Source organism: Salvelinus namaycush, unplaced genomic scaffold (assembly GCF_016432855.1).
Source record: "Salvelinus namaycush isolate Seneca unplaced genomic scaffold, SaNama_1.0 Scaffold2721, whole genome shotgun sequence".
Classification (NCBI taxonomy): Eukaryota; Metazoa; Chordata; class Actinopteri; order Salmoniformes; family Salmonidae; genus Salvelinus; species Salvelinus namaycush.
The window spans coordinates 7,477-28,404 of NW_024059588.1; the positions used below are offsets into that span (position 1 = coordinate 7,477).

General features: G+C 44.9%; 2 protein-coding genes across 2 annotated transcripts; both read left to right on the plus strand.

Annotated features, from left to right (window-relative positions):
• The first annotated feature begins 6,109 nt into the window (after positions 1-6,109).
• LOC120039456 (troponin I, fast skeletal muscle-like) lies at positions 6,110-10,379 on the plus strand. Its single transcript, XM_038984847.1, has 6 exons — positions 6,110-6,473; positions 6,741-6,777; positions 8,775-8,903; positions 9,201-9,290; positions 9,435-9,611; positions 10,169-10,379. The coding sequence occupies exons 1-6, from the start codon at positions 6,466-6,468 to the stop codon at positions 10,250-10,252; spliced, it is 525 nt and encodes a 174-aa protein (XP_038840775.1). The 5' UTR covers positions 6,110-6,465; the 3' UTR covers positions 10,253-10,379.
• A 7,795-nt stretch (positions 10,380-18,174) lies between these two features.
• On the plus strand, positions 18,175-20,356 carry LOC120039455 (troponin I, fast skeletal muscle-like). Its single transcript, XM_038984846.1, has 6 exons — positions 18,175-18,182; positions 18,410-18,446; positions 18,796-18,924; positions 19,469-19,558; positions 19,730-19,906; positions 20,270-20,356. The coding sequence occupies exons 1-6, from the start codon at positions 18,175-18,177 to the stop codon at positions 20,354-20,356; spliced, it is 528 nt and encodes a 175-aa protein (XP_038840774.1).
• The last annotated feature ends 572 nt before the right edge of the window (positions 20,357-20,928 follow it).

Below are 20,928 nucleotides of genomic sequence, written 5' to 3' on the forward strand. Positions count from 1 at the left end.
TTAGGAGGCTGACATGGTGGTTGGATACTGGAGATAGGAGGCTGACATGGTGGTTGAATACTGGAGGCTGACATGGTGGTTGGATACTGTAGTTAGGAGGCTGACATGGTGGTTGGATACTGGAGATAGGAGGCTGACATGGTGGTTGGATACTGGAGTTAGGAAGCTGACACGGTGGTTGGATACTGGAGTTAGGAGGCTGACACGGTGGTTGGATACTGGAGTTAGGAGGCTGACATGCTGGTTGGATATTGGAGTTAGGAGGCTGACATGGTGGTTGGATACTGGAGTTAGGAGGCTGACATGGTGGTTGGATACTGGAGGCTGACATGGTGGTTGGATACTGGAGTTAGGAGGCTGACATGGTGGTTGGAATGGTTTGTCCTCTGACAAATCAACTGTACATTTCGGTGTTCCGCAAGGTTCCGTTTTAGGACCACTATTGTTTTCACTATATATTTTACCTCTTGGGGATGTTATTCGAAAACATAATGTTAACTTTCACTGCTATGCGGATGACACACAGCTGTACATTTCAATGAAACATGGTGAAGCCCCAAAATTGCCCTCGCTAGAAGCCTGTGTTTCAGACATAAGGAAGTGGATGGCTGAAAACTTTCTACTTTTAAACTCGGACAAAACAGAGATGCTTGTTCTAGGTCCCAAGAAACAAAGAGATCTTCTGTTAAATCTGACAATTAATCTTGATGGTTGTAAAGTCGTCTCAAATAAAACTGTGAAGGACCTCGGCGTTACTCTTGACCCTGATCTCTCTTTTGACGAACATATCAAGACTGTTTCAAGGACAGCTTTTTTCCATCTACGTAACATTGCAAAAATCAGAAATTTTCTGTCCAAAAATGATGCAGAAAAATTAATCCATGCATTTGTTACTTCTAGGCTAGACTACTGCAATGCTCTACTTTCCGGCTACCCGGATAAAGCACTAAATAAACTTCAGTTAGTGCTAAATACGGCTGCTAGAATCCTGACTAGAACCAAGAAATTTGATCATATTACTCCAGTGCTAGCTTCCCTACACTGGCTTCCTGTTAAGGCAAGGGCTGATTTCAAGGTTTTACTGTTAACCTATAAAGCGTTACATGGGCTTGCTCCTACCTATCTTTCCGAGTTGGTCCTGCCGTACATACCTACACGTACGCTACGGTCACAAGACGCAGGCCTCCTAATTGTCCCTAGAATTTCTAAGCAAACAGCTGGAGGCAGGGCTTTCTCCTATAGATCTCCATTTTTATGGAATGGTCTGCCTACCCATGTGAGAGACGCAGACTCGGTCTCAACCTTTAAGTCTTTATTGAAGATTTATCTCTTCAGTAGGTCATATGATTGAGTGTAGTCTGGCCCAGGAGTGTGAAGGTGAACGGAAAGGCTCTGGAGCAACGAACCGCCCTTGCTGTCTCTGCCTGGCCGGTTCCCCTCCACTGGGATTCTCTACCTCTAACCCTATTACAGGGGCTGAGTCACTGGCTTACTGGTGCTCTTTCATGCCGTCCCTAGGAGGGGTGCGTCACTTGAGTGGGTTGAGTTACTGACGTGATCTTCCTGTCTGGGTTGGCGCCCCCCCCTTGGTTTGTGCTGTGGTGGAGATCTTTGTGGGCTATACTCGGCCTTGTCTCAGGATTGTAAGTTGGTGGCTGAAGATATCCCTCTAGTGGTGCGGGGGCTGTGCTTTGGCAAAGTGGGTGGGGTTATATCCTTCCTGTTTGGCCCTGTCCGGGGGTATCATCGGATGGGGCCACAGTGTCTCCTGACCCCTCCTGTCTCAGCCTCCAGTATTTATGCTGCAGTAGTTTGTGTCGGGGGGCTAGGGCCAGTTGGTTATATCTGGAGTACTTCTCCTGTCTTATCCAGTGTCCTGTGTGAATTTAAGTATGCTCTCTCTAATTCTCTCCTTCTCTCTTTCTTTCTCTCTCTCGGAGGACCTGAGCCCTAGGACCATACGTCAGGACTACTGGGCATGATGACTCCTTGCTGTCCCCAGTCCACCTGGCCTTGCTGCTGTTCCAGTTTCAACTGTTCTGCCTGCAGTTATGGAACCCCTACCTGTCCCAGACCTGCTGTTTTCAACTCTTAATGATCGGCTATGAAAAGCCAACTGACATTTATTCCTGATTATTATTTGACCATGCTTGTCATTTATGAACATTTTGAACATCTTGGCTCTCTCTAATTCTCTCCTTCTCTCTTTCTTTCTCTCTCTCGGAGGAACTGAGCCCTAGGACCATACGTCAGGACTACCGGGCATGATGACTCCTTGCTGTCCCCAGTCCACCTGGCCTTGCTGCTGTCCCAGTTTCAACTGTTCTGCCTGCGGTTATGGAACCCCTACCTGTCCCAGACCTGCTGTTTTCAACTCTTAATTATCGGCTATGAAAAGCCAACTGACATTTATTCCTGATTATTATTTGACCATGCTTGTCATTTATGAACATTTTGAACATCTTGGCCATGTTCTGTTATAATCTCCACCCGGCACAGCCAGAAGAGGACTGGCCACCCCTCATAGCCTGGTTCCTCTCTAGGTTTCTTCCTAGGTTTTGGCCTTTCTAGGGAGTTTTTCCTAGCCACCGTGCTTCTACACCTGCATTGCTTGCTGTTTGGGGTTTTAGGCTGGGTTTCTGTACAGCACTTCGAGATATTAGCTGATGTACGAAGGGCTATATAAAATAAACTTGATTGGTTGGAACTGGAGTTAGGAGGCTGACATGGTGGTTGGATACTGGAGTTAGGAGGCTGACATGGTGGTTGGATACTGGAGTTAGGAGGCTGACATGGTGGTTGGATACTGGAGTTAGGAGGCTGACATGGTGGTTGGATACTGGAGTTAGGAGGCTGACATGGTGGTTGGATACTGGAGGCTGACATGGTGGTTGGATACTGGAGTTAGGAGGCTGACATGGTGGTTGGATACTGTAGTTAGGAGGCTGACATGGTGGTTGAATACTGGAGGCTGACATGGTGGTTGGATACCGGAGGCTGACACGGTGGTTGATACTGGAGTTAGGAGGCTGACACGGTGGTCTGTACTGGAGGCTGACACGTTGGTCTGTACTGGAGGCTGACATGGTGGTTGGATACTGGAGGCTGACATCGGGGTTGGATACTGGAGTTAGGAGGCTGACATGGTGGTTGGATACTGGAGGCTGACATGGTGGTTGGATACTGGAGGCCGACACGGTGGTTGATACTGGAGGCTGACACGGTGGTTGATACTGGAGGCTGACACGGTGGTTGATACTGGAGGCTGACATGGTGGTTGGTACTGGAGTTAGGAGGCTGACACGGTGGTTGGATACTGGAGTTAGGAGGCTGACACGGTGGTTGGATACTGGAGTTAGGAGGCTGACATGGTGGTTCGATACTGGAGTTAGGAGGCTGACATGGTGGTTGGATACTGGAGTTAGGAGGCTGGCATGGTGGTTGGATACTAGAGTTAGGAGGCTGACATGGTGGTTGGATACTGGAGGCTGACATGGTGGTTGGATACTGGAGTTAGGAGGCTGACATGGTGGTTGATACTGGAGTTAGGAGGCTGACATGGTGGTTGGATACTGGAGTTAGGAGGCTGACATGGTGGTTGGATACTGGAGTTAGGAGGCTGACATGGTGGTTGATACTGGAGTTAGGAGGCTGACATGGTGGTTGGATACTGAAGTTAGGAGGCTGACATGGTGGTTGGATACTGGAGGCTGACATGGTGGTTGGATACTGGAGTTAGGAGGCTGACACGGTGGTTGATACTGGAGGCTGACACGGTGGTTGATCCTGGAGGCTGACATGGTGGTTGGATACTGGAGTTAGGAGGCTGACACGGTGGTTGGTACTGGAGGCTGACACGGTGGTTGATCCTGGAGGCTGACACGGTTGTTGATACTGGAGGCTGACACGGTGGTTGATCCTGGAGGCTGACACGGTGGTTGATACTGGAGGCTGACACGGTGGTTGGTACTGGAGGCTGACACGGTGGTTGATACTGGAGACTGACACGGTGGTTGGTACTGGAGGCTGACACGGTGGTTGATCCTGGAGGCTGACACGGTGGTTGATACTGGAGGCTGACACGGTGGTTGGTACTGGAGGCTGACACGGTTGTTGATACTGGAGGCTGACACGGTGGTTGGGTAATTGATCACGCCATATGTGTGACCTCTGGGTCATGTCAGTTCAGAGGGGTCCTTCTCTTTCTTACCACCAGCTTCTCTTCTCGTCTCAGCCAGTCTGCCAGTTTAGCAGTCAAGACATTCCCTGACAATAATATCTTTAAAGTTTACCAATTACTAATTTAATAATAAATTTGACCAATCACACAGAGTTATGAATTCATTGGAAGTGTCTAATTCAATCAATTGACAGGGAGACATTTTACAAACTAATCAAGTGTCCTGCTGATTGTTCCTTGAGTTCTGTTTAACAGACTTGAAACTAGCGGCGACCAGAGTCATTGTCTTATTTATCCAGTAGTACTAACTTGAGAGCTTGATGGATTTCAAACACATTCAGAATTATGAGGTAACACAGAGTTATGAGGTAACACAGAGTTATGAGGTAAAATAGAGTTTTGAGGTAAAATAGAGTTTTGAGGTAAAGTTGAGTTATGAGGTAACACAGAGTTATGAGGTAAAATAGAGTTATGAGGTAAAGTTGAGTTATGAGGTAAAATAGAGTTATGAGGTAAAGTTGAGTTATGAGGTAACACAGAGTTATGAGGTAACGTATAGTGGGTGCTCCCTTCACCAAAAGTCAGGATTAAGTCAAATATAAAATCAGGATTATTTTAAATCACATCTAAAATCAGGATTATTTTAAGTCACATCTAAAATCAGGATTATTTTAAATCAAATCTACAGTCAGGATTATTTTAAATCACATCTAAAGTCAGGATTATTTTAAATCAAATCTAAAGTCAGGATTATTTTAAATCACATCTAAAGTCAGGATTATTTTAAATCACATCTAAAGTCAGGATTATTTTAAATCACATCTAAAGTCAGGATTATTTTAAATCACATCTAAAGTCAGGATTATTTTAAATCAAATCTAAAGTCAGGATTATTTTAAGTCAAATCTAAAATCAGGAATATTTAATGCCAAATCTAATGTCAGGAATATTTGAAGTAAAATCTTATCAGAAACGTCGATGGCAGATGTTTTACGAATGCGGAGGTATTTCAGGAACTAACTGTCCCATTGGCCCTGACCTGGCCCCACTCCCATAAAGAGAACATTGCCCTTTTGCTTTTCTGCTGAGCTTTACAAATCTGTTGCTGTCTCTGTCTTGCCTGTAGCTCTCATCCCCACATCCTTTACTTGTATCTTCACTGGGCTTGCAGGTGAGATGTTCTTCTTTCCTCTCTGCTCCGTCTGTAACGAATGTGCTGTATATGCATTTATTAATCTGTTGGTACCAGATTGTGTGTCGTCCATCCCATGTGGGAATAGATGTGACTTTTGGACCAGATTGCGTGTGGTGTGTGAGCTCTGATAGTTTACAATGCTTTTAGAATAGAATAGAAGATACCTTTATTTCTCTCAAGAGGAAACTTGGGTTTGTGGCGTTGGGATATTCAGAGGTGTTTGTCTGTGTGTTTTAGACACGTGTTGGAAGAGATACATCCAAGGCCTGGTTTTCAGCTGTTGTTTTCACTGTAGTTCAGAGTGAATGTCTTGTTGAAGGTTCTTGTGGTTCTGTTTGCCCAGTTGTTAGTTTATAAACTATGTAAAAAGGACTGAAGTTTGTTCAGAAATATAGCTTTGGCATGGTAGGATGTGGATAGTCACTGTATGTCTTATAATTGTAAACTTGAATTTATGTTGTCGTTTCACAGTTTACTTCAAATGGCTTATGGATTGTTTGATGTTATTCCAATAGATTTGTTGAGATTCAATTACATACAACGGAAAATCCAATTGGGTATTTTCATAAATTCCTGAACATACATTTTGTGAATGTCAGCTGTATTTTCTGAAAGGACCTGTTTTGGTGTCATAGTCCTTATGGACTCCTGCACGACCAACACTTTCAGGAAATGAGAGTCTTGTTGATTTGCTATCAACCTTGGGCAGGATTATATCGTACAGATTCAAAGACATTCATTAAAGAGGAAACAACCTCTCCCTTTTTCACCAGCAGGAATTATGCTATTGATGTTGGACTGCTGTGTTATTGATGTTGGACTGCTGTGTTATTGATGTTGGACTGCTGTGTTACATTGGGGTAAACTGATCCAAGCAAATTATTGACCATTCATTGTCTAATGTTTGTTGCATTCCTTTTGATATGCAATGGCACATGACTTGCATTGGGTCAAACTTGAAATATTTGGTTTCTACCCCCCCTCTCCCCCCTCCACCCCCAAACTACATAAAAGAACAATAGCTCAAAATTAACAAGCTGTTTACTGTTCATCTCTTGACACAGGAAGTAAAACAAAACGACCGGCCAAAATGTCTGAGTAAGTTTACAGAAAAATATACTACACTATACTGTATTCATCTGCTGTATTCTGTCTGTGAACATGTTTTCCACATAGAAAACCAGGCAGTAAAACTGATTAGTACTATGCTAAGATGATTCCCAATAGTGTTGCAATTTTCCCTACCGTAATGTAATAAAATGAAATAATAATAATAATAAAATTGTTTCATCGTCACGTAGCTGTCTCTGTAGCAACACCTTGTATATTTCCCTTAAATGACCCTGATCTGTTTTATCCAATCAGTAAAAAGATGACAACGAGCCGTAGGAACTACCTGAAGGTAAGGAGCACCATTCATTCCAAAATGGTTTTATAAACAGTTAATACACCTTCATGTTCTATAAAGACCCTCATGTTCTATAAAGACCTTCTGTTCTATAAAGACCTTCTGTTCTATAAAGACCTTCATGTTCTATGAAGACCTTCTGTTCTATAAAGACCTGTTCTATAAAGACCCTCATGTTCTATAAAGACATTCTGTTCTATAAAGACCCTCATGTTCTATAAAGACCTGTTCTATAAAGACCTTCTGTTCTATAAAGACCTTCTGTTCTATAAAGACCTTCTGTTCTATAAAGACCTGTTCTATAAAGACCTTCAAGTTCTATAAAGACCTTCTGTTCTATAAAGACCTTCTGTTCTATAAAGACCTGTTCTATAAAGACCTTCATGTTCTATAAAGACCTTCTGTTCTATAAAGAGCTTCATGTTCTATAAAGACCTTCTGTTCTATAAAGACCTTCTGTTCTATAAAGACCTGTTCTATAAAGACCTTCAAGTTCTATAAAGACCTTCTGTTCTATAAAGACCTGTTCTATAAAGACCCTCATGTTCTATAAAGACATTCTGTTCTATAAAAACCTTCTGTTCTATAAAGACTTTCTGTTCTATAAAGACCTTCATGTTCTATAAAGACCTTCAAGTTCTATAAAGACCTTCTGTTCTATAAAGACCTTCATGTTCTATAAAGACCTTCTGTTCTATAAAGACATTCTGTTCTATAAAGACCTTCTGTTCTATAAAGACCTTCTGTTCTATAAAGACCTTCATGTTCTATAAAGACCTTCTGTTCTATAAAGACCTTCTGTTCTATAAAGACCTGTTCTATAAAGACCTTCATGTTCTATAAAGACCTTCTGTTCTATAAAGACCTTCTGTTCTATAAAGACCTTCTGTTCTATAAAGACCTTCAAGTTCTATAAAGACCTTCATGTTCTATAAAGACCTTCATGTTCTATAAAGACCTTCTGTTCTATAAAGACCTTCTGTTCTATAAAGACCTTCTGTTCTATAAAGACCTTCACGTTCTATAAAGACCTTCTGTTCTATAAAGACCTTCTGTTCTATAAAGACCTTCTGTTCTATAAAGACCTTCATATTCTATAAAGACCTTCTGTTCTATAACGACCTTCATGTTCTATAAAGACCTTCTGTTCTATAAAGACCTTCTGTTCTATAAAGACCTTCATGTTCTATAAAGACCTGTTCTATAAAGACCTTCATGTTCTATAAAGACCTTCATGTTCTATAAAGACCTTCTGTTCTATAAAGACCTTCACGTTCTATAAAGACCTTCTGTTCTATAAAGACCTTCTGTTCTATAAAGACCTTCTGTTCTATAAAGACCTTCTGTTCTATAAAGACCTTCTGTTCTATAAAGACCTCCTGTTCAATAAAGTTGTCCCAGGCTTAGATTGAACATGTATCTGTACCACACAGAGAAAATCCTGCATGACTTCACAGACTGATTTCCATGCTGACTTTACATTGCATGGCTATAGTCATTTTCAGGGGTCAAGGGGTCAAATGCTTGGAAGTTGGACGAGAGTAGATATTCACACACTGAGTGGTCAAGGGGTAAATGTTATGTGATCCAGACAGTGTTAGCCCCCCCCCCCCCCAACACACACACACACACACACACACACACACACACACACACACACACACACACACACACACACACACACACACACACACACACACACACACACACACACACACACACACACACACACACACAGTAGTAGACCTTGTCGACTTGTTGCCATGCAATGTAAAGTCAGCATGGAAATCAGCCTGTGAAGTCATGCAGGTTTTTCTAGTTTAAGGAGTTGAGGAGTAGAAACCAACCCTGAAAGCTTTACATCACTCACAACACTTCACCTGGAGCTCTGTCCATCTAGAGTCCTTCAAGTGATATGAATACATGATTGATATAGACAACCCCATAGACAAGCAGAAGTGGCCGCTGAACTCCCCCCCCCCCCCGTACAGAGCTTGATGCTCCAGATCGCTGCCGGCTTGCTCGAGGCTGAGGAGGTCGAGGCTGAGGCAGAGAAGGCCAGGTACATGGAGGAGAACTGCCCTGCACCAGAATTGTTGGTATGCATGGCAGAGCTCACGGTAAGCTATTAGCAGTAAGCCAAACCCCCCCCCCCCCCCCCCCCTCTCTCTCTCTCTCTCTCTCTTTCCGTCTCTCTCTCTCTCTTTCCGTCTCTCTGTCTCTCTGTCTCTCTGTCTCTCTGTCTCTCTGTCGCTGTCTCTCTGTCTCTGTCGCTCTCTGTCTGTCTCTCTCTCTCTCTCTTTCCGTCTCTCTCTCTCTCTCTCTCTCTCTCTCTCTCTCTCTCTCTCTCTCTCTCTCCCCGTCTCTCTTTCTCTCTTTCTCTCTTTCTCAATCTCTCTCTCTCTGTCTCTCTTCAGGACTTGTGCAAGAAGCTCCATCAGAAGATCGAGAGGGTTGATGAGGAGAGATACGACATGTCAACCAAGGTGACCAAGTCCGAGAAGGAGGTGAGGAGTTCTACCACTGTTACTCATATTATTAACTGACTGTCTAAGACAGAGCCACAGGAGTAACAGTAGTTCCACTGATGTTTGGCGTTTGGCAGTCAATCGTCTGTGTGTGATAAGTGCTTCCTGTTGGATTCCAAACAGGTTGAGGACTTGAAGATGAAGGTAGTTGAACTGAATGGAAAGTTCCGGAAGCCCGTCCTGAAGAAAGTACGCATGTCTGCTGACGCTATGCTCCAGGCTCTGCTGGGCTCCAAACACAAGGTGTCCATGGATCTGAGGTGCAACCTGAAGCAAGTCAAGAAGGAGGTCAAGGAGGAGGTGAGTGTTGTTCTGGACATAAGAACATCATTATAGTTTAGCTTAATAAGGTTACTATACGACTGTAACGTTACTTATTTACTGGGTAAATAATTTGAACGTTTTATTTTAAAGCCTCGTCCACGAATGTGTCTGTTCTGTAGCTGTTCTACAGGATCCCACTTCTGACACCAAATGTCATATCATAAGTCCAACCTTTCAAGGACAATGTCTCCCAGTATAGGCCTATCTCTAAGCAGCGACAACTGTGAAACCTTTCAAAGACAATGTCTCCCAGAATAGGCCTATCTCTAAGCAGCAACAACTGTGAAACCTTTCAAAGACAATGTCTCCCAGAATAGGCCTATCTCTAAGCAGCAACAACTGTGAAACCTTTCAAAGACAATGTCTCCCAGAATATGCTTATCTCTAAGCAGCAACAACTGTAAAACCTTTCAACCCAACACTCCAATGTGAATCATGCTACCACTGAGGATCCCACTGCCGAAACACCAAATGTTATATCTTTCAAATACATTTTCACTCATGTATTTATTCTGCCATTCTTCCCACCTCAGGACAAAGATGCTGTGGGTGACTGGCGTAAGAACATCGAAGACAAATCAGACAGAAAGAAGATGTTTGAGACTCATAAGGAGTAGAAACGAAACCTGTCTGGAACTCTTCTGACAAATATCCACGTGTATAATCAAATACTCCAGCGTTGACGAACGAGCTATGTGTTGGGATTTCCGTTTGTCCCCCGTTGGATATCTAGTCTTTTGTTTCACACGTAACATAAAAACAGTTACGTGACCTCAAAAATGATATTGTGCAATATTTATACTAATTTTCATCAAATAAACCCTGGTCAGCTAATAGAAAGTGTTTTTGTGATTTGTGGAGTCACTACTGTTACGTCTCCACAACAGCAGACCAGTTGACCGTCCTGACTGGTTTAACCTGCTCTTGAAATTACATGGCTTTAGTAATATTGAAGTGTTCAAGGGGTACAACGTTAGGAAGGGACCACAAAATCCACACTGAGGAGTTGTCGTGTGACTTAACACAGTCTGTTTGGAGACCTCCCAGTCAGCAGGAACCAGCCTGACTGATAAACGCCACCAGCTGGTGTGGCGACCGAAGACGGCTTACTGGGGTCACATGGGTCAGGAAGGGCAGAATCTAACTCTGTCAGATCACCAGCTGTTTAGAGCTCAGCAGGTGTGGCTACCAAATACGGCTCCTTGGGGTCACACTGGACAGCAGCTCTCTGATTTCATCTGGTTACTCCCTACTTCTCTGTCCATCTCTGATTTCATCTGGTTGCTCCCTACCTCTCTGTCTATCTCTGATTACATCTGGTTACTCCCTACCTCTCTGTCTATCTCTGATTTCATCTGGTTACTCCCTACCTCTCTGTCTATCTCTGATTTCATCTGGTTACTCCCTACCTCTCTGTCTATCTCTGATTTCATCTGGTTACTCCCTACCTCTCTGTCTATCTCTGATTTCATCTGGTTACTCCCTACTTCTCTGTCTATCTCTGATTTCATCTGGTTACTCCCTACCTCTCTGTCTATCTCTGATTTCATCTGGTTACTCCCTACCTCTCTGTCTATCTCTGATTTCATCTGGTTACTCCCTACTTCTCTGTCTATCTCTGATTTCATCTGGTTACTCCCTACCTCTCTGTCTATCTCTGATTTCATCTGGTTACTCCCTACCTCTCTGTCTATCTCTGATTTCATCTGGTTACTCCTTACCTCTCTGTCTATCTCTGATTTCATCTGGTTACTCCCTACCTCTCTGTCTAACTCTGATTTCATCTGGTTACTCCCTACCTCTCTGTCTATCTCTGATTTCATCTGGTTACTCCCTACCTCTCTGTCTATCTCTGATTTCATCTGGTTACTCCTTACCTCTCTGTCTATCTCTGATTTCATCTGGTTACTCCCTACCTCTCTGTCTAACTCTGATTTCATCTGGTTACTCCCTACCTCTCTGTCTATCTCTGATTTCATCTGGTTACTCCCTACCTCTCTGTCTATCTCTGATTTCATCTGGTTACTCCCTACCTCTCTGTCTATCTCTGATTTCATCTGGTTACTCCCTACCTCTCTGTCTATCTCTGATTTCATCTGGTTACTCCCTACCTCTCTGTCTATCTCTGATTTCATCTGGTTACTCCCTACCTCTCTGTCTATCTCTGATTTCATCTGGTTACTCCCTACCTCTCTGTCTATCTCTGATTTCATCTGGTTACTCCCTACCTCTCTGTCTATCTCTGATTTCATCTGGTTACTCCCTACCTCTCTGTCTATCTCTGATTTCATCTGGTTACTCCCTACCTCTCCGTCTCACTAAAGAGATTTTTCAGACCTTTTTAATTCCACCATATTAATTAACATAGAAATCATTGTACATGGTGTGTTTTTGTTGGTTATTAGTTGCTTGACAAGTCCTTAAACTTCAGAAGGACAAAAAAAAGGCGTTTTAAATTATGACGTTTTTGTGCCCTTGAGGTCAAAATGTACCCCTGTTGGCGCTTTTAGGGTTAAACAGACAGCTGATCCCAGAACTGTGCCTATATATACCCTTCATCATATTTCTCCTCCCTGGCTTGACAATCTCAGTCACTCATCCCTCCATTCTGCAACGCTCTCTTCTTCCTAGGTGAGATTCCTCCCATTCCTGTCTTCTATCTCCTGTCCTGTTTCAGCTCTGCATTCAGTAGAGATTCAGTATCACTGGGATTTATAGTCCTGCATTTTTCTATTAGCTGACTGTAATTATCACACAACATAGTACATAGATGCTACTCACTGAAAAATGTTTAGGCTACATGTGTAAGTGGCATTAATTTACAAGAATATGTAAAAACTTAAACAGCTTGGTGTTTATACTAAAAGAAGAAGATGCTGTGCCTTGTCATTTCTTCAACACTTGGGATCAGGATGCTAACTAGTAGGTTGGCTGTCCTAACATTCAACTGGCATGTATCAGTTAACATGGCATCCATCCATCTCACGGAAGACAGAAATGTTACTGTGGTAGAATGCTTTGTGTTTTAAGGAGTGTTTTTGTTTTTAATGAAATGATTAAAATGATTCTCTGACTCTGACTTCACAAGGTAGGGAGAGGTTTTAGGAGAAATAGCCAAGATGTTATTCTTATAGGTTTACTGTTATACTGAACATTAGTGAGGAGTTATTGATTTAATGAATGGCATGATCTTTTTACACACTTCATTTGAAAATAGTTTTCCTGGTATTTCTCCAGTCTAACTGACGTACGGTAGATTGATTAACTGAAGACAGATTTTCTTTTATCACTGTATACTTTTATGTATATTTTTTAGACATTTTTGAAGTGGCAGAAAAACTAGTTTTCCCCTCAGATATGTCAGAAACACTTTCTAAATCAAACATTTAAAAGATAGAAGACAAACCAGAAGTACACTAAGTGTCCAGACTCCATGGTTATGATCGTGGTCTATGTCTGCCAGACAGACCCAGCAGCCCAGTCAGTACACTAGTGTCCAGAGTACATGGTTTTTAATCGTGGTCTATGTCTGTTAGACAGACCCAGCAGCCCAGCCAGTACACTATTGTCCAGACTACATGGTTTTTAATCGTGGTCTATGTCTGTTAGACAGACCCAGCAGCCCAGTCAGTCCACTAGTGTCCAGACTCCATGGTTATGATCGTGGTCTATGTCTGTTAGATAGACCCAGCAGCCCAGTCAGTCCACTAGTGTCCAGACTACATAGTTATGATCGTGGTCTATGTCTGTTAGACAGACCCAGCAGCCCAGTCAGTACACTAGTGTCCAGACTCCATGGTTATGATCGTGGTCTATGTCTGTTAGACAGACCCAGCAGCCCAGTCAGTCCACTAGTGTCCAGACTCCATGGTTATGATCGTGGTCTATGTCTGTTAGACAGACCCAGCAGCCCAGTCAGTACACTAGTGTCCAGACTCCATGGTTATGATCGTGGTCTATGTCTGTTAGACAGACCCAGCAGCCCAGTCAGTACACTAGTGTCCAGACTCCATGGTTATGATCGTGGTCTATGTCTGTTAGACAGACCCAGCAGCCCAGTCAGTCCACTAGTGTCCAGACTCCATGGTTATGATCGTGGTCTATGTCTGTTAGACAGACCCAGCAGCCCAGTCAGTACACTAGTGTCCAGACTCCATGGTTATGATCGTGGTCTAGGTCTGTTAGATAGACCCAGCAGCCCAGTCAGTACACTAGTGTCCAGACTCCATGGTTATGATCGTGGTCTATGTCTGTTAGACAGACCCAGCAGCCCAGTCAGTACACTAGTGTCCAGACTCCATGGTTATGATCGTGGTCTATGTCTGTTAGACAGACCCAGCAGCCCAGTCAGTCCACTAGTGTCCAGACTCCATGGTTATGATCGTGGTCTATGTCTGTTAGACAGACCCAGCAGCCCAGTCAGTACACTAGTGTCCAGACTCCATGGTTATGATCGTGGTCTATGTCTGTTAGACAGACCCAGCAGCCCAGTCAGTACACTAGTGTCCAGACTCCATGGTTATGATCGTGGTCTATGTCTGTTAGACAGACCCAGCAGCCCAGTCAGTCCACTAGTGTCCAGACTCCATGGTTATGATCGTGGTCTATGTCTGTTAGATAGACCCAGCAGCCCAGTCAGTCCACTAGTGTCCAGACTCCATGGTTATGATCGTGGTCTATGTCTGTTAGACAGACCCAGCAGCCCAGTCAGTACACTAGTGTCCAGACTCCATGGTTATGATCGTGGTCTATGTCTGCCAGACAGACCCAGCAGCCCAGTCAGTCCACTAGTGTCCAGACTCCATGGTTATGATCGTGGTCTATGTCTGTTAGACAGACCCAGCAGCCCAGTCAGTACACTAGTGTCCAGACTCCATGGTTATGATCGTGGTCTATGTCTGTTAGACAGACCCAGCAGCCCAGTCAGTCCACTAGTGTCCAGACTCCATGGTTATGATCGTGGTCTATGTCTGTTAGACAGACCCAGCAGCCCAGTCAGTCCACTAGTGTCCAGACTCCATGGTTATGATCGTGGTCTATGTCTGTTAGACAGACCCAGCAGCCCAGTCAGTACACTAGTGTCCAGACTCCATGGTTATGATCGTGGTCTATGTCTGTTAGACAGACCCAGCAGCCCAGTCAGTACACTAGTGTCCAGACTCCATGGTTATGATCGTGGTCTATGTCTGTTAGATAGACCCAGCAGCCCAGTCAGTCCACTAGTGTCCAGACTCCATGGTTATGATCGTGGTCTATGTCTGTTAGATAGACCCAGCAGCCCAGTCAGTCCACTAGTGTCCAGACTCCATGGTTATGATCGTGGTCTATGTCTGTTAGACAGACCCAGCAGCCCAGTCAGTACACTAGTGTCCAGACTCCATGGTTATGATCGTGGTCTATGTCTGCCAGACAGACCCAGCAGCCCAGTCAGTCCACTAGTGTCCAGACTCCATGGTTATGATCGTGGTCTATGTCTGTTAGACAGACCCAGCAGCCCAGTCAGTACACTAGTGTCCAGACTCCATGGTTATGATCGTGGTCTATGTCTGTTAGACAGACCCAGCAGCCCAGTCAGTACACTAGTGTCCAGACTCCATGGTTATGATCGTGGTCTATGTCTGTTAGACAGACCCAGCAGCCCAGTCAGTACACTAGTGTCCAGACTCCATGGTTATGATCGTGGTCTATGTCTGTTAGACAGACCCAGCAGCCCAGTCAGTACACTAGTGTCCAGACTCCATGGTTATGATCGTGGTCTATGTCTGCCAGACAGACCCAGCAGCCCAGTCAGTACACTAGTGTCCAGACTCCATGGTTATGATCGTGGTCTATGTCTGCCAGACAGACCCAGCAGCCCAGTCAGTACACTAGTGTCCAGACTCCATGGTTATGATCGTGGTCTATGTCTGCCAGACAGACCCAGCAGCCCAGTCAGTACACTAGTGTCCAGACTCCATAGTTATGATCGTGGTCTATGTCTGTTAGACAGACCCAGCAGCCCAGTCAGTACACTAGTGTCCAGACTCCATGGTTATGATCGTGGTCTATGTCTGTTAGACAGACCCAGCAGCCCAGTCAGTACACTAGTGTCCAGACTCCATGGTTATGATCGTGGTCTATGTCTGTTAGACAGACCCAGCAGCCCAGTCAGTACACTAGTGTCCAGACTCCATGGTTATGATCGTGGTCTATGTCTGTTAGACAGACCCAGCAGCCCAGTCAGTCCACTAGTGTCCAGACTCCATGGTTATGATCGTGGTCTATGTCTGTCAGACAGACCCAGCAGCCCAGTCAGTACACTAGTGTCCAGACTCCATGGTTATGATCGTGGTCTATGTCTGTTAGATAGACCCAGCAGCCCAGTCAGTCCACTAGTGTCCAGACTCCATGGTTATGATCGTGGTCTATGTCTGTTAGACAGACCCAGCAGCCCAGTCAGTCCACTAGTGTCCAGACTCCATGGTTATGATCGTGGTCTATGTCTGTTAGACAGACCCAGCAGCCCAGTCAGTCCACTAGTGTCCAGAGTACATGGTTATGATCGTGGTCTATGCCTGCCAGACAGACCCAGCAGCCCAGTCAGTACACTAGTGTCCAGACTCCATGGTTATGATCGTGGTCTAGGTCTGTTAGACAGACCCAGCAGCCCAGTCAGTACACTAGTGTCCAGACTCCATGGTTATGATCGTGGTCTATGCCTGCCAGACAGACCCAGCAGCCCAGTCAGTACACTAGTGTCCAGACTCCATGGTTATGATCGTGGTCTATGTCTGTTAGACAGAGCCAGCAGCCCAGTCAGTACACTAGTGTCCAGACTCCATGGTTATGATCGTGGTCTATGTCTGTTAGACAGACCCAGCAGCCCAGTCAGTACACTAGTGTCCAGACTCCATGGTTATGATCGTGGTCTATGTCTGTTAGACAGACCCAGCAGCCCAGTCAGTACACTAGTGTCCAGAGTACATGGTTATGATCGTGGTCTATGTCTGTTAGACAGACCCAGCAGCCCAGTCAGTCCACTAGTGTCCAGACTACATGGTTCTGATCGTGGTCTATGTCTGTTAGATAGACCCAGCAGCCCAGTCAGTACACTAGTGTCCAGACTCCATGGTTATGATCGTGGTCTAGGTCTGTTAGACAGACCCAGCAGCCCAGTCAGTACACTAGTGTCCAGACTCCATGGTTATGATCGTGGTCTATGTCTGTTAGACGGACCCAGCAGCCCAGTCAGTCCACTAGTGTCCAGACTCCATGGTTATGATCGTGGTCTATGTCTGTCAGACAGACCCAGCAGCCCAGTCAGTCCACTAGTGTCCAGACTCCATGGTTATGATCGTGGTCTAGGTCTGTTAGACAGACCCAGCAGCCCAGTCAGTCCACTAGTGTCCAGACTCCATGGTTATGATCGTGGTCTATGTCTGTCAGACAGACCCAGCAGCCCAGTCAGTACACTAGTGTCCAGACTCCATGGTTATGATCGTGGTCTATGTCTGTTAGACAGACCCAGCAGCCCAGTCAGTCCACTAGTGTCCAGAGTACATGGTTATGATCGTGGTCTATGTCTGTTAGACAGACCCAGCAGCCCAGTCAGTCCACTAGTGTCCAGACTCCATGGTTATGATCGTGGTCTATGTCTGTTAGACAGACCCAGCAGCCCAGTCAGTCCACTAGTGTCCAGAGTACATGGTTATGATCGTGGTCTATGTCTGTTAGACAGACCCAGCAGCCCAGTCAGTCCACTAGTGTCCAGACTCCATGGTTATGATCGTGGTCTATGTCTGTTAGACAGACCCAGCAGCCCAGTCAGTGCACTAGTGTCCAGACTCCATGGTTATGATCGTGGTCTATGCCTGCCAGACAGACCCAGCAGCCCAGTCAGTACACTAGTGTCCAGACTCCATGGTTATGATCGTGGTCTATGTCTGTCAGACAGACCCAGCAGCCCAGTCAGTCCACTAGTGTCCAGACTCCATGGTTATGATCGTGGTCTATGTCTGTCAGACAGACCCAGCAGCCCAGTCAGTACACTAGTGTCCAGACTCCATGGTTATGATCGTGGTCTATGTCTGTTAGACAGACCCAGCAGCCCAGTCAGTCCACTAGTGTCCAGACTCCATGGTTATGATCGTGGTCTATGTCTGTTAGACAGACCCAGCAGCCCAGCCAGGTATTTTCTGGGACGTGTGTGGCCCCTTTGCTGCACCCTGTCTTGGGACACTTTAAGGAAAGTCCACAGGAGTCGGGCAGGGAGGGAGTTCTCAGCTGTTGTGGTTTCGGGTGTTAGTCAGCTACCCCCCTCACCACCACCACGCAGGAACACACAAATAGACCCATGCCACAAGACAACTGCCTTACCACACCCTGTCTAAATGTAGAGATGTGTTGTGCCCCTCTAACCCTGAGGGCGGTGTGTTAAAATGAATCATTTCCACAAAGGGTAGACTATACATTGAGTTAATGCCATAACAATCATGTCTTCAAACGCTGACAACTTATTCATATCTCTCTTCAAAGGAAGTGACATCAACCACCGGCCAAGATGTCAGAGTATGTACTGATTCGGTTATTGTACAATTACAGCTCTCAAAATGTGCATTTTTATTGAAATATATTTTAAGAATCAATAATTCCATATATTATACATGTCAACTTTTGGTGATCTTCAGGAGCATTCAGTACATCAACTGGTACTCTGTGGTTTTCATCCCAAGCTGTATCCCAACTCATGTTTCCCCCCCCCCGCCCCCCCACCCCCCATCTAATCTTCTCTGAAGTAAAAAGATGTCGTCGAGTCGCAGGCAACATCTCAAGGTAAGGAGGAGACCTAGACGCACGACAACGTGTCATAATGACGTCTTCAGAGACGTCGGAAGGACTCAGTCCACATTAACATTTAGTTTTTTTTAAAGGATTCTAGATTTTATATATCAATTATCAAATAAAAAATCTGAATACAGGATTTTAAAACCTAAATCCCAGAATAAAAATAAATACATGTTTTCATCTGGGGAGTGTGACAGGGATGTAGACTAAGCCCAACTTTAATCCAAATAGTCAAATTATTGACAAAATGTACATGTAAACAACTGCATTTCTGATCAACTGGCTAACCATTGTGTCTGGGTACACGAACCACTTCCCCCTGTGTTATATCCCCCAGAGCTTGATCCTCCAGATTGCCCAGGGGTTGATAGAGGCTGAGGCCATCCAGGCAGAGGAGGACAAAAACAGGTACATGGATGAGAATGTCCCCTCCCTCTCCGTCCCGGGATCCATGCAGGAACTCCAGGTATGAAGAGAGGTAGCTGTTGACCAACCTATGGAGAGCTACTGGGTGTGCAGGTTTTTGCTCCAGCCCCACTATAACACAACTGAATCAGCAATTCATGGTCCTGAGGAGCAGCTGACCATCTCAGTTAGGGGTGTTAAAGTAAGGGTGGAACAATATCAAGCTGGATTGTAGCTTTCCAGGATATTCAGTTATATAATTTATATCATTTCACAAATATCCCCTATTTTCTTTAAATGTACTCGTTTACATTCTCTCTCTCGCTCTCTCGCTTTCGCCTCTCTCCTCTCCTCTCTCTCTCTCCTCTCTCTCCCTCTCTCTCCTCTCTCTCTCCTCGCTCTCTCTCTCTCCTCTCTCTCTCGCTCGTTTTCTCTCTCTCCTCGCTCACTCTCTCTCTCCTCCTCGCTCTCTCTCTCCTCCTCTCTCTCTCTCTCTCTCTCTCTCTCTCCTCTCTCTCTCTCTCCTCTCTCCTCGCTCTCTCCTCTCTCTCTCTTTCTCTCTCTCTCCTCTCTCTCTCTCTCCTCTCTCTCTCCTCTCTCTCTAGGATCTGTGCAAGAAGCTCCACCAGCAGATTGATGCAGTGGATGAACAGAGATATGACACGCAAAGCAAAGTAGCCAAGTCTGATAAGGAGGTATAGTTACATTTTCAAATGTATTCCTGGACAGATGGTCATTCTTCAGTATAAAGGGGGAATTTCACTGACGAATATGCTCTCTCTCTCTCTCTCTCTCTCTCTCTCTCTCTCTCTCTCTCTCTCTCTCTCTCTCTCTCTCTCTCTCTCTCTCTCTCTCTCTTTGTTCAGATTGAGGATCTGAAGATAAAACTACAAGACCTGAAGGGAAAGTTCAAGAAGCCCGTCCTGAAGAAAGTACGTATGTCTGCTGACGCTATGCTCCAGGCTCTGCTGGGCTCCAAACACAAGGTGTCCATGGATCTGAGGTCCAACCTGAAGCAAGTCAAGAAGGAGGTCAAGGAGGAGGTAGGGTTGTTCTGGACATAAGAACATCATTATAGTTTAGTAATAATAGAAGGAGGTCAAGGAAGAGGTAGGGTTGCTTTTGTTTTACTGAGGAGGGTTAGAGTGTGTCCGAGAGGCCCCATGCTAGATAGACTGACAGACTGCCTTACACAATTTTGAATATCAGGGTTCACAAACCACCTTATAACCTCATCCAATCCAATCTCCTCTCCTCTCCTCTCCTCTCCTCTCCTCTCCTCTCCTCTCCTCTCCTCTCCTCTCCTCTCCTCTCCTCTCCTCTCCTCTCCTCTCCTCTCCTCTCCTCTCCTCTCCTCTCCTCTCCTCTCTCTCCTCTCCTCTCCTCTCCATTCTGGAACTCCACAGGTGAAAGATGCAGCTGACTGGCGTAAGAACATTGAGGACAAGGCTGGCATGGATGGTAGAAAGAAGATGTTTGAGTCCGATCCTTAAGACCCTTAAACAAGTCCCCCAATATCTGTATTTGTGTTCATATGTCTCATCTGATAACATCCTCCATTTTAATCTACCCCCCCCCCCCCCTCCCCCACGGCCGTGTTTGCTCAGGATGAGGAAGAATGGGTGATTGCTCAGGATAGTAGTAAAGCGTGAATACAGGTAGTAGTAGTAGTAGTAGTAGTAGCAGCAGCAGCAGTAGTAGTAGTAGTAGTAGTAGTAGTAGTAGTAGTAGTAGTAGTAGTAGTAGTAGCAGTAGTAGTAGTAGAAGTTTGGTCTTGGTGGAATATATTCACAGGTTACCGTAGGTAACCACTATCATGCATACCCCAATGTATTCTTCTACTAGATAATGTATATGAAGAGAAGTGAACATTTTCTGTTTATTTAAACGTTATTTATCCAAGAAGTACCATCGAGGTCAGGAGACCAGGCCAAGAGGGCGGCTCACTTAAAAACACATACATCAAATACACCACAGTGTACACACTACACAGCACAGCACGACATAAACATCAGTAACAATACGTATCTGTGTTGATTTGTCAGTGGCATGAGTGGATCTGGAA

What these genes read in the sequence shown, in the direction of transcription:
- LOC120039455 (XM_038984846.1), top strand. An exon ending in TAGCCAAGTCTGATAAGGAG is followed by an intron (nt 19,559 to 19,729) that starts GTATAGTTACAT and finishes CTCTTTGTTCAG; the next exon opens with ATTGAGGATCTGAAGATAAA. An exon ending in AGAAGGAGGTCAAGGAGGAG is followed by an intron (nt 19,907 to 20,269) that starts GTAGGGTTGTTC and finishes GGAACTCCACAG; the next exon opens with GTGAAAGATGCAGCTGACTG.
- LOC120039456 (XM_038984847.1), top strand. An exon ending in TGACCAAGTCCGAGAAGGAG is followed by an intron (nt 9,291 to 9,434) that starts GTGAGGAGTTCT and finishes GATTCCAAACAG; the next exon opens with GTTGAGGACTTGAAGATGAA. An exon ending in AGAAGGAGGTCAAGGAGGAG is followed by an intron (nt 9,612 to 10,168) that starts GTGAGTGTTGTT and finishes TTCCCACCTCAG; the next exon opens with GACAAAGATGCTGTGGGTGA.